This window comes from Kogia breviceps, chromosome X, assembly GCF_026419965.1.
Source record: "Kogia breviceps isolate mKogBre1 chromosome X, mKogBre1 haplotype 1, whole genome shotgun sequence".
NCBI lineage: Eukaryota > Metazoa > Chordata > Mammalia > Artiodactyla > Physeteridae > Kogia > Kogia breviceps.
In genome coordinates this window covers 98430040-98443957 of record NC_081330.1, presented here as the reverse complement: position 1 = coordinate 98443957, position 13918 = coordinate 98430040, and the positions used below count along the sequence as shown (strand labels likewise).

Genomic DNA, 13918 nt, shown 5'->3' with positions numbered 1-13918 from the left:
AAAATATTTTCCTGTAAAGGGCCAGACAGTGAATATTTTAGGCTTGCAGGGCATATGGTCTCTGTTGTAACTATTCAACTCCGCCATTTAGTGTGAAAGCAGCTATAGACTATATGTACATGAATTTCCATCACTGTGTTCCAATAAAACTTTATATATAAAAATAGAAATATAGATGTATTAATTTGTGAAAGCATAAAGCTCTTATGTGAGTGCTTTGGTCCCCAGATTGTAGTTTGCCAACCCCTCTACTACACTGTTGCTATTGAGAGCCTGTGGATATAACAACATAAAACCAGATCTTATATAAGTAGTTCTTCAAACTTTCCAGTTTATTAAATCCTTCGTAAAGAAGTTTTCTATCTACTTTAGTTTAGAAGATATACTTCAGTATATCTTACTTATACTTCAGTAAGTTTTGAGAGTAAAACATAACAATTTTGAGTTAAGAAGACCATTCACGGGCTTCCCTGGTGGCACAGTGGTTAAGAATCCGCCTGCCAATGCAGGGGACACAGGTGTGATCCCTGGCCTGGAAAGATCCCACTTGCCACGGAGCAGCTAAGCCCGTGTGCCACAACTACTGAGCCTGCGCTCTAGAGCCCGTGCTCTGCAACAAGATAAGCCATGACAATGAGAAGCCTGCACATCGCAACGAAGAGTAGCCCCTGCTTGCCTCAACTAAAGAAAGCCCATGTGCAGCACCAAAGAACCAACACAGCCAAAGATAAAAACAAATAAATAAATAAATTTATTTTTAAAAAAAGACCATTCACGATCTGATTACTAATATTAATGATGCAATTTTCTACTAAGCAAATTAACCTAGAAAGGAGAAGGCAGATTTTAAATTCAAAGAAAAAGAGAACTACAAGTAATTAAGCTCAATCATAATCGTAGTTAATATGTCAGACATCAAAATGGAACACATCCCACTAGATGATTCTGTGTCTCATTTAAGGAAGTGGAAAACAAACAAAGAAAATGGTTAGCTCAGACTTCTGCTAAGTTAAACTACTGTACATGCACTTAGGGAAGCAACAAAGTTATTAAGTAAGGAACAGGAGAGTTGAACACAGATGAATTACTGACTTGAAGACAGAGTGAAAAGCCAATACCCCCTTTCTGGTGCCCCCTAACTGAGCTCAGAAACAAGTACCATGAAGTCTGATAGGCACAAGGGCAGGGAGGTATATTTTTAAAAGTCTAAATACAAAACACACAAGTATGAGATATAGAATACTGGCTTTGCACCCAAGTGGCAAGGTAAAACAATCATTTTGTGATATACTGAGGGGGCAAAACGCATCACAGGGACATACAAGTTCAAGTGTGACTTAAGAATTTGAGAGAGGATCATCTTACTAAGATTCAGAACACAACTCAAAACCCTATAAAGGGTGGAGAATTTGGAGTGGTTGAGGCTGACCAAAAGGCTAGAAAATCATTTCGAGGCAGACATGTTAAAGGATTTAGGTTGACTACATGTAAGAATTGAGTCCTAAATGATAATGAGGTAAGATCATTAATTAAATCAGAACTTCCCATCTCTCTCCATATAGTCACAACCAAAGTTATCATTCAGTTTAGTCAGCATAGCCAATATGTATTTGATACTTAAGCATAATCTAAACAAAAGTCTAAAAGCTAGAGTTGCAAAATTAAGTCGGGGCATATGATTAAAGGGAGCTGTGCTACCTTCTCTGAAGAAGATTAAAAATGAGACTTGTTAGTGTAGTAGATATGGCTATATTTCAGAGCAATTGCATGGAATAGATATCTTAGGAATCCTTTTGGGACTGTGTAAAAGTATTTCATAAAGATGGTCTTTTAATGTATATAATAACTTTCAAAAGCTAGACTGTCTAACTTTGGGAGTAATAAACTATATTTCAGAATCAGCAACTAATAGAATTGCTTTATAAAATATAAGGTCAAACTCACGTCAATTATTATTTATGTAACTGTTCATACCAGAATAACTGTTTTCAGGTTTAGAATCCAAGGTGCCTTTTGGATACCAGATTTACTGCTCTGAGGAGCTGGAGCCTGCAACCCCCTCTGCTAATTTACTGTTCTCTTCTGCAATTAGAGGATTCTGGGTAAGTGCTGGTTTTCATTAGGGCACAAAGGTCCTCGATAAATCTTTAAGTTAGCTCTTGATGAATTGATAGAAGGGCGGAAGATTGACAAAAGGCAGATAATTAAAGTTTCTTGGTTGACCTCTCAAAAGGTGCCGCTTAGGTGTAGCATTATTCTTGCAGATAGCAGTGCTGTACAACAGAACTTTCCGTGGTGACAGAAATGTTCTATACCTGTACTGCCCAATACTGTAGCCACCGGCCACATGTGGTACTGAGCACTTGAAATGCGGCTAGTGCAACCGAGAAATCAAATTTAAAATTTTATTTAATATTAATTAAAAATTATGTAGCCACATATGTCTAGTGGCTATTGTATTGGATAGTGAGTACCGGAAAACGGCATTCCTAAACAAATTTTTTCTAGTTCTACAAACTGCAGGAACCCAAGAGACCGACTGGTAAGTCAGAGAAGTAATGCAGGCTATATTTTTGCAATTTGCAAAATCAATAAAGGAAAATTATAGGAAGTTATCAGAAATCTCCCTCACTTTCTGTATATACAAGGAATAAATGGTTTTATCCTCTAAATTGAATTACATGGATTCAACTCACCCTTTCCTGAAGTGATTGCAATAAACTAACCCAAATACAGAATATTGCTTCTATTTGTACAGAATATCTTTGACATACTTCACTATAGGGAAATTTGCTTTCTAATTCATGAAGCAAAGGGAATGATTTCTAGAACAGGTTTCCTGCTGAGCCTCTTCTCTAGACAAGCTCAGACACCCACAGCCCCTTTCCCCACCTCGCCCCCTTGCACAGTAACTCCTTCATGTAAATGGCACCCAGAGTTAGAGTACAGATATGCCTCCTTAAGAGAAACATACCCATAGAGCACAGATTTTCCAGACAGTCTGGATCACACAGTCTGTCCCATGCATCCTAATATTCAGTCTGAGAAAATATAATCCTCATATCTAGTCCTGTACCCAGGACTATGTAGTTTATATAAGAAGTATTATTTCTAGAGGATGTAAAAAAACTGAAGTATTAAAATTCTAGATCTCAGTATGAAATAAAAGGAGGGGAAAAATTCAACATATGAAATGTCTGATAACCAAAATGGTGAAAAGAAATTTTCCATCATCATTCACACGTGTAAAATAAAATAATGAAAGAAAGAAAGGAAAATAAAAAGAAATGTGTGACAATTCAAATCACATGTAGGGTTCTATAAACTTTAAAAACCGACAGTTTGAAAGATAGTCTGAAAAATGATGTCAATGCTTTATACTTGTCCAAATAATTTTCTCATTAGGGATTTGTTGTGTCCTGTAGCTTGTTGAATAGGTTAAATGCCAAAATGAATGTATGAATATGCAAAGGAACAATTTCTGATTGCTGAGTACTGACACTATTATAACTAATAATGCGTAATAGTCTTGAAATTTCAGTAGAGTAAAATGAATAATGTTTTATGTTCTGGCATAAAATAGTTTCACAAAACTTTCAGAATGGGAAAAAGGTTCAACTGCACAAATAATAAACTCACTACCAAAAATACATTAAAATTTATAAACAGCTTATAAGCCTTTTGGAAGGTAAGTTATTCATAGAGATCAAAAATCTTAAATACACGTATACACTCTGATGCCAACAATTCCAGTAGCAAGGAACTTACCCTAAGAATATAATCAGAGGTGTACAAAGATTAGTGAAAATAGAGTCAATGCAATAGTATTTATGGTTGTGGAAAACTGGAAGCAATGTCCATGTCCAACAGCTGGTTAATTAAATTATGATACATACATATGATGGAATTTTGTAGACCAATTACAAGTTTGTGCTTTAGAGTAATGACTCTCAATAAGGTAAACTTATCAGAATCACCCATGGGGCTTTTTCAATAAACGCATGCCCCTCCAGCCTCCTGCATGCCTGGGGCTGAGTGGGGGAGGGACGGGTGGTATCTTGGCTGAGCTGACTAGTGTGGTGAGCTACTGTTACTAGGCAAATGTGTCATGTCCTTCAAGTGTGCCAAAGTGAAAGCCAGTATTTAAGAAGACTATTTTGTCATATGATTTTAAAAAAAAGTAGGTTATGTGGAATTCACATAACATAAAACTAACCATTTTAAAGTGTACAATTCAGTGCTAATAAGTACATTCACAATGTTATGCGGCCACCACTTCTGTCTAGATCCAAAACATCCTCATCACAACCCCAAAAGTCCCTGTACCCATTAAGCAGTCACTACCCAGTGCCTGGCAATCACCAGTTTGCTTTTTGTCTCTATGGACTTACACACATAAATACCTATTCGAGATATTGCAAATAAATGGAACCATCCAATATGTGGCCGTTTATGTCTTTTACTACATGTCAATATCCAATTGTCCCAGCACCATTTGTCGAAGAGACTATTCCTTCCCCATTGAATTGCTTTGGCGTTTTGGTTGAAAATCAACTGACCATAAATATAAGAGTTTATTCCTGAACTCTTGATTCTCTTCACCAATCTACACGTCTAACCCTATACCGTACCAGTACCACAGATACTATAGCTTTATAGTAAGTGTTGGAAAATATAAGTCCTCCAGCTTTGTTCTTTTTCAACAGATTGTTTTGACTATTCTTGGTCCTCTGCATTTCCATGTAAATTTAGGATCAGTTTGTCAATTTCTGCTAAAACTTTGATAGGGATTGTGTTCAACCTACAGACCAATTTGGGAAGAATTGCCATCTTAACAATATTGAATCTTCCAATCCACAAATATTAAATATCTCTCCATTTATTTAGATCTTCTTTTAATTTCTCTCAGCAATATTAGTTTACAAGTCTTAAAATTCTTTTGTTAAATTTATTCTTAAGTGTTTCATTCTTTTTGATGCTATTGTGAATGGAATTATTTAATTTCATTTTAAGATTGTTCATTGCTCATATATAGAAATACAACTCAATTTTATATACTGATCTTGTATCTTGCAACCTTGCTGAACTTATTATTTCTAATAGATATATCTGCAGATTCCTAAGGATTTTCTTTATACAAAATCATGTCATCTGTAAACAAAGACAACTTTACTTTCTTTCCAATCTGGATGCCCCCCCCCTTTTTTTTTTGCCTGACTGTACTAGAGCCTGAGAATCTGTATTTTTAATAAGTTCCCAGGTGATGCTGATGCTGATGGTCTGGGGATCACACTTGGAGAGCCACTGCTCTAAAGAATGTATATCACAGGATGGATATGACACTAGAGGAAAGATACTAGAGTCACTAGAAGGGGAATGACTATTACAATATATCACAGGTATAAGATCCTTTCTTTCTAGAAACTGTGAAGGAAAATATGATCAAAATGGTCAGAAAAGTCTAAGCATCATTACTTTGGAAGAAATACATAAATAGAGATTATTCAGCGACATTTTTGGTGTTCTGTAATTTTTTGAAAGCCTTTAAAAATCTCAAAAATGTAAATGTGTTACTGGGGAAAAGCTAAAATGGTATAGAGCATCCATTTAGGAATTACAGTTGTTAATAGAGACCAAATCAAAGGTATTAAATATTAAAATAATAATAAAACAATAACAATAAAATGTTAATAGAAAATAATATCTATGGAGCACGTATGACTGCTAGGTACTATTCTAACTGCTATATTAATTCATTAAATCCTTCCAACCCTATGAGTTAGCTATTATTATTATCCCCATTTCATAGACAAGGAAATTGAGGCACACAAAATTTAAATAACTCGTTCAAGGTTACACAGCTAGTGCAGAGTCAGAATTCACCTAAGGAGATGTAGCTATAGAGGTCACTCTTTCCCATAACACTGTACTCATTCACTTTCTTCTTGCCACTGACAATAAAAATTTCCTACCTCTGACTTAGTAATAAAATCAATTTTCTACTGCTTTGTGGGAACTTCAAAGGGAATCATAATAATTAGGGTGTTTCCCACCATTTGATGGGCTTAAAAACAGTGTCTAGATAGAAGGATGGGTAGGTACCTAGCTGTTCATTTGTGAAAATAAATTGTGTGGTGGGCTCTGAAAGCCAGGGAAGTTGCAATCTCTGTTCTAGAAGCTCACAGAAATGGCAGAATGAGAATCAGTTTCTTGAAGAGAGTAGGTATAACAAGCTTTAACCAGGGTGGCTGAATACACAAAGGAATACAGCCTTACCAGAAGCTGAAAAAAACCTCAATGATAACCCTGCTGATGCTCCTAATTCTAGGTTGTTTGGTGGGTCTTAAATTTTAAAGAGGCTTGCAAAGGGATGTGGTAAATTCACATGACCCCTCTCTGCTGTGACAGCTTGCTCCTGTCCAAATGAATCTTAGTCACCACTTTGGCTATTTTAGGCCCAAGTCTGATACAGTGGCACTGGGAGAAATACAGCATGTGTTTCTTGTGAGGGGGCAAGCCTGAGCCCTACAGTAAACGGCCTTTATTTGGGCAATGAAAGGCTCAATCCCAGACAGGGTAATGTCACACAGGCCAAAGCAACAATAGAGTTAAAAAGACTTTAGGGAAGAACTGAGAAAGAAGTATAATTAATAGCTTCTTTGGGAAAGAAATTAACTTCAGAAACGGCTAACCATTCGCTTTGGATAAGATTTTTTTTTTTTCTTTTGTAGGCCATACTTGTTCAGGTGTATAGCAAAGCAAAAAACCAAAAGCCTTGGGAAACTTCTTTGGGCACCATCTCAATAATGGCATGTCATTAATAATTATTGTTTTGCCGAGGATTTTTAAATAGAGAAGAGACAGTTTGTACCCCTGACTGCAAAAACAACCAGGAAAAAGGCTTAACTGGGAATAATCATCACCAACAGTGACATGTTAGAATTTCCCTTGCTCTACAGTTGCACTCTCCAATAGAACTTTTTGTAATGATGGAAATGTCCTATATCTGCTCTGTCCAATATGGCAGCCACTAGCCACATATGGTTGCTGAACGCTTGGAATGTGCTAATGTGACTGAGGAACTGACCTTTTTTTTAAAAAAAAAAATTTATTTATTTATTTATTTATTTATTGGGCTATATTGGGTCTTCGTTGCTGGCGGGCTTTCTCTAGTTGCGGTGAGCAGGGGCTACTCTTCGTTGCGGTGCGCAGGCTTCTCTTTGTGGTGGCTTCTCGTTGAGGAGCACAGGCTCTAGGCACGTGGGCTTCAGTAGTTGTGGCAAGAGGGCTCAGCAGTTGTGGCTTGCAGGCTCAGCAGCTGTGGCTCGTGGGCCCTAGAGCGCAGGCTCAGTAGTTGTGGCTCACGGGCCTAGCTGCTCCGCGGCATGTGGGATCTTCCCGGACCAGGGCTCGAACCTGTGTCCCCTGCATTGGCAGGCAGATTCTCAACCACTGCACCACCAGGGAAGTCCCGGAACTGACCTTTTAATTTTATTTAATTTTAGTTAATTTAGATTTAAAATGCTACATGTGGCTAATGGCTAATACGTTGGCCAGTTCAGCTCCATATGATAATACTGTAGCCTACATAGTTTCCTGAAAATTCATATAAATGTTCTTATAAATCTAGAGGTGAATACAATTATTCACATATTTCAGGAGTCAAATAACAATGAATTAATAATATTATTGCAACTTATGACATATCTGAAAATACTTATGAAGAGAAGTTTTATAGTTGGCAGGAGTCACATGGCTAAGGAGGATTCGTCTATCTAATCAACCACTTAGCGGACAGAGCCAAGTTTTTTAATAGTAATTAAAGTAAGTCAAATATAAGTTAATTTTAAGACCATAATATAATAGTTTCCTCTGTTGGGGGAAGGAGGGAAATGCTGTCCCATAAGATTTTTGCCCAGTGCTGAAAGATTCCATTATTTTATTCTGGGTCTTTTTCAAAAACCTCAAAAACCTTTTAAAGTCAAATGGGCCCTCCATATGAAGTAAATACTGTGTTTGTTTTGTTTGTTTTTGGTGGGGTGGAGGATAGGGAGCATGGTAAACGGGAGAAAGGTACCCTAGGAAGAATAAAGAAAAAGTGAGAAAAGCGATTTGAAAATATTTTCTAGTAGACCAAGGTAGTGGGGATTTTTTACTGCTTTGTGATGGCTGTTCAACCCTAGTTCCAATTCTAATTTGGTATTATTCCCATTGAACTAAACTCACATTTTCTGACAAAATATTTAAGTTTGAGAAAGCATGGCCTAGATTAAAATTCAACAATAATGGACAATAATAGCAAATTACCCTTTTTAAAGTAATTATATCTCTGCTATGAATTTTATATAACATAAATCTAAAATATGATTAATCTTCCATTTATTATAACTTGTTTGGATTTGTACTTAGATATTACCTTAAATGACTTAAAAAACCAAAATCTTATTGAAATAATGGTAACTTTCAGAAGTAAGAATTTAGCTGTAAGAAAGCAACAGCCAATACCAGGATAATATTTATGGGTACTGAAACAGAATAAAAACATTATCATCAACTGCCTCTATCTGGCTTTTTGATGATTTCTTTAATTTACCTTTAGTTTCCTCCTTGCATTAAATTTCCTCAGTTGTTCTACTGTTTCTGGAAGATGAATCTTGTAGGCATAACGATCCCGCTCCTATAAAAGATGAAAGATAATGAACACACATAACTGTTTAAAAGAGTGAAGGAGCTTAATCTAAACAAACAGTAAGCCCAAATTGGATATGGAGGTCAAAACTGATAGTAAAATATTATTTCATTTTCAGCAATAACAAAGGGCTAAAACAACGGTCCATGTAATTTTCAGATATATGGCTATGTGGCTAAAACAATTAATCATAATTACTATGAAGGTATGAAGTTACCTTCGATACAATCTTGTCAGGTAAAATGAGCCTTTAAAACATTAACTCCACAACTAATTTCAGCATTCTGAGTTGTCAGGAATAACTGGATTTTTAAAAAGTCACAGTATCTTCAAACTAGGACAAACTTTTCAAGGCCATCTAATTCAACCACTTCCCAATGTGGGATCCCCTGCAATCCCTGATGGATGATCATTCTGTTTGACCTCATACTACAGATTACTTTATGGCAGCCCACTACAATTTTAAGAAAGTGAAAAAATTCTTACTCAGCCTGGTCCCACATCTGGCTTGTATGGACTAGCTCTTCTCCTTGGGGATCATAGAGCAAACATACTACCTCTTCCATATAATACCCCTTTAGTAGTTAAGAGGGGGATCATGCTTCCACTAAATCTATTCCTCTCTGTGATAACATCTCCAGTTGCCTCAACTTCTCATGTATATTTCAATCTGCGTTTCATTCTCCTTGCCTCCCTCTTTGATTCTAGTCTAATTGTCAGTGTATCTGGAAGATTTTATGCTACAAGTATTTATTTTAGAAATATTTCTTGAGTGCCTACTATATGCCAGGCATTGTTCTATGCTCTTGGGATTAACAAGTAAACAAAACCAGCAAAGATTCTGGCGCTCATGTAGCTCATATTTCAGTGGGAGAAGATAAGAAAATACGAAAAAAAGGTAAATTATAGGGTATGTTAAGAGTGCTATGGAATAAAGCAAAAAGTAAGGCAGGGTAAAGGTACATTGCAATTTAAAATAGGATGGTCAAAGTAGGCTCAACTGAGAAAGTGATATCCCAAAGAGGTGAGAGAGTGGGTCTAGGCAGATAGAACAACTAATGCAAAGGCCTTTCAAAGGAGAGAGTGTACCTGAAATTTTCAATAAATAGCAAGGAGACCCGTGTGTGGAGTAAATAGTAGATCAGATTAGAGAAGTGGCAAGGCTGGTGGAGGGCATAAAAGGCCTTTGGCTTTTATTCTGAGTGGGAGATGGAGCAACTGGGGGGTTTTTGAGCTGGAGTGACGTGATCTGACAAGTTTAGGGGAACACTCCGGTTGTTGTGTTGAGAATAGATTGGAAGGGGGCGAGGGTTTAAAAAAAAAGGCAGGGAGACCAGTTAGGAGGTTATGGTAGTAATCCAGGGGAGAGATGATGGTAGATGAAACCAGATGGAAACAATAAAAAGGGTGAAAGGGAGATAGACTCTGAATGTAATTTGTTTTGTTTTCCCGAAAACGTTTTACTGAGGTATAATTAGCATACAATTAACTGCACATGTACGATGGGATAAGTTTTGACATATGTATATAAACATAAAACCATCACCACAATCATAATGAACATATCCATCACTCTCAAAAGCTTCCTTGTGTCTCTGTCATCCCCTTCCCCATCCCCAGGCAATCACTGATCTACTCTCCATTACTTGAGATTAGTTTGCATTTTCTAGAATTTTATATACATGGAATAATACAGTACATGTTAATTATTGTCCAACTTCATTCACTCAGCCTAAATATTTTAACTTCACCCATGTTGTTGCATGTACCAATAGTTCATTCCTTTCTATTGCTGAGGGGTATTCCATTGTATAGATGTACCATAAACTTGTTTATTCATTCACCTGTTGATGGATCCTGGGTTGTTTCCAATTTTTGCCTAGTATGTATAAGGATGCTGTGAACATTAATGTACAAGTCTCTGTATGGATATATATTTCATTTCTCTTAGGTAAATACTTAGGAGTAGAATGGCTGGGTCATTTTACAAGAGTATGTTTAACTTTTTAAGAAACTGCCCAACAGTTTCCCAAAGTGGTGTACCATTTTACATTCCCATATTATTGTATAAGTTCCAGTTGTTCAACATCTGCACCAACACTTGGTGTGTTTAGTCTTTTTGATTCTAGCCATTCCGATATATGTGTGTATAGGTATTTCGTTGTGGTGTTAATTTGTATTTCTCTAATGACTAATGATGCTGACCATCTTTGCATGTATTTATTTGCCATCTGGATACCATATAATATTTTCAAATTAAGTCCAAGATCACATTATTATTATTTTGTAACTAAAATTTCTCTTTGTATGTGAACTACTTCTAAAATCAAATGTTTTGGTATCATGTACTTACAAAATTGACTTTTGAATTTAAGTAGGATTTTACAGTCAGTCCTGTCAATGCTTCACCTTATTATCAGTGAAAATTCCTAAGGAATGAATACAAACACTTGAAAATTTATTTTCTGTATTAAAGACTAATAGTAACTAGAGTTCCCTGGAGAGCAAACTGATAATCTTGAGTACACATACAACACTCAAATGTCAAAATGATTCCAATTTTTATTTCTGCTAGATTCCATGTGCTAAACATCTTAGAAATAATTTCATTATCTTTAGGGGCTTAACATCCTTTTCCTGCACTGAGCCAAAATAGGTTCACCAATACAGAAGACATAAGAATTTATCAAATAATTAACTAGCAGAGAGAAGGATAAAATTACTATTTTAGAACAAGCAATGGAATCTTTTCATGGATTTCTGTTATTGCTTGTAGATTACAAATTTTAATTGTGTTAGGTCTGGTGATATTTAATTAACGTATACTGAAGAACAAACATCAAAATGGGTTTTACATTATTTTTTGAATAAGAATTATTTTGTATCATGATAGAAGACAGGGGAAGAAAAAACCCAGGGAAGGTTTTATAAACAACAAGAAGAAAAAAAACGAACAAAAAGGTACCGCATGGTATAGTAGGAAGACAACGGCCTTGGAGTTGAAAGACTTGTTCAAATTCTGGATCATTTAGGTCTAGCTGTATGACCTTACATTCTCTCAGTATCAGTTGTGCCTTTTTGCAAACTAATCTTACAGGATTGTTATTAAGATTAAATGAGATGCTGTATAGGTACATGTTTGGTTTCCCTGAGTTTTAATAATCACTTTTATTAGTCAAGACATGGAAATCTCTGACATAAAGAAGTTTGGGAGCTTTTTTTTTTTTTTTTTTTTTTTAGGAGCTTTTTAAAGTGTGTGTGTGAGAACAAATAGTTTACTAAATAATCTTGGCTATTTTCTAACTGAAAACATGTTCCTATTACATAAGAAAAATGGTAAAAATAGAACAGTGAGAATTAGAGGAACAAATCTGTAACCCATTTTTAATTTTTAAAACTTTGTTTATTTCCAAAAAAGGTGAACCTAGTTACAGCATGTTTTTGAATAGAGAGTCTAAGGCTGCTATGTCCAGTACAGTAGCCACTAGGTAAGATATATTTATATATTTATATAATTTAAATATAATGATAAATATTTAAATATAATTAAATATTCAGTTGTACTAGCTACATTCAAGCGCTTAACAGCCAACATGTGGCTAGTGTCTATAACATTGGACAGTGCAGATATAAACACTGCCCTCATGGCAGAAAATTCTTATTGGACAGAGCTAGTAGGGGGTCTTTCCTTATTACTACTACTGAACTGAGGCTAAAATCTAACTAAATTTCACTTAAAATGAAATTGTTCAACATTTTAGGCATATGTAACAGAAAAAATTTCCACTGCTTTTTAAGAAAAAGGGGGGTTTCATTCCCTTTCTCAAGCCCTTTGTAGTCTTTGCAGATAGTAGAACTGAGATCAAGTCTGGCTGATGCCGTGTGTGTGTGTGTGTGTGTGTGTGTGTGTGTGTGTGTGTGTGTGTGTGTGTGTGTGTGTGTGTGTGTGTGTATGAGAGAGAGAGAGAGAGAGAGAGAGAGAGAAAGAGAGAGAGGGAGGGAGGGAGGGAGTGGGAGAGAGAGAGACAGGGCCTGGGGAAAGCGGCTTTAAAGATACATGTCATGTCTGGATTCTAGAGCCAGAAACAGACATTGGAGCTGATTTTTAAAGCACTCCCCAATCCACAGAATAAACTCTTCTTTTTCCAAAGTCTACTTTTTTAGTTAAGAGTTCTTGATAACAAGGAAATTAATGACTCAAAAGTGAAAGCAGCTAACAGAAGATTGAAAGCTTGAGAAAAGAAGTCCGACAGCGGAGGGACCCTAGGACTCAGAGGTGTGATCCTGTGGTGATATATCTGGGGTGTTTTTTTTTGGCCTCCTAACATATCCTCACCTGGGTGTGAGAGCAGCCCACAACCTGGAAACTCCCAGGGGAGTGCAGACAAAATGACCCCCAAGAAAAGCCTCCTCTCTTTAGCCAAAGGACTGAGAAGAGGTTGGCTCTGCAGGACAGAACCCTTTTGACTTCACCCACTCCATTCCAGGGGATCACCATGAAAGAAGCCAAGTTCCTCCCCCTCAGAACACTTTCCACCAAACCAGCCCTGCTGAAGCAAAGAAGAGCAAAGAGGTGGCACCCCACCCCTAGAGAACAGGGGCAGGATTACAAAGAGGAGGTAGCTGGGGAAGGAGGGGCTTTGGCACATCCTTAGTATACCCATGTGTAAAACCAATGACAACCAACAGAGCAAGAACTTTGAGACTAAACTATGGATTATGAAGTACCTCCCAGGTTCCAAATGAGCCTCTGGGTAGCATACAAGTGGGACAGACTAGATGAGTATTGCAAAGGCATTGAAAATGAAATTGGCATTTGAATCACAGCCCATAGAAGTGGACTAGGACATGTGTTCTGAATCTAATTGGGTTAACTGCCTACCAAAATAGAAGATTTAAATAAGAATCATAGTCTTATAACATAATAATACTAAAAATGTGCAGCACAATATCCAGAAGTACTCTTCATACTAAGAACCAAGAAAATCTCAACTAAATTAAATTTAAATTTTGAAAGTTTAAAATAAATCACTTCCACTCCACATGTTTAACCCTTCTACAGCCTCCCTAATTCTGAATATCCTGAATCACTCAACTGAGCCTCATCAATTTTCCTTCCTTAATCACTCTTGGTCTGGGTATTTCTTTCCCACTCCCACTTTTACTCCCTGCTCCAGGCCCCTGTCGCTTCCTAACTGGACAGCCCAGCTTCTGTAGGATCTCTTTGCC

At 36.6% G+C, this 13918-nt stretch overlaps 1 protein-coding gene across 19 annotated transcripts in view; it reads right to left on the bottom strand.

Annotated features, from left to right (window-relative positions):
• Positions 1 to 13918, bottom strand: part of CASK (calcium/calmodulin dependent serine protein kinase) — a 401244-nt gene that overhangs the window by 112569 nt on the left and 274757 nt on the right. For 18 of the 19 annotated variants that reach the window (XM_067022830.1, XM_067022831.1, XM_067022834.1 and 15 more), the window contains exon 9: positions 8594 to 8677. In XM_067022830.1, the coding sequence (XP_066878931.1) occupies positions 8594 to 8677 (84 nt within the window). Of the gene's footprint in view, positions 1 to 8593; positions 8680 to 13918 lie in introns of all 19 variants that reach the window. The other variant, XM_067022842.1, reaches the window with a different exon arrangement.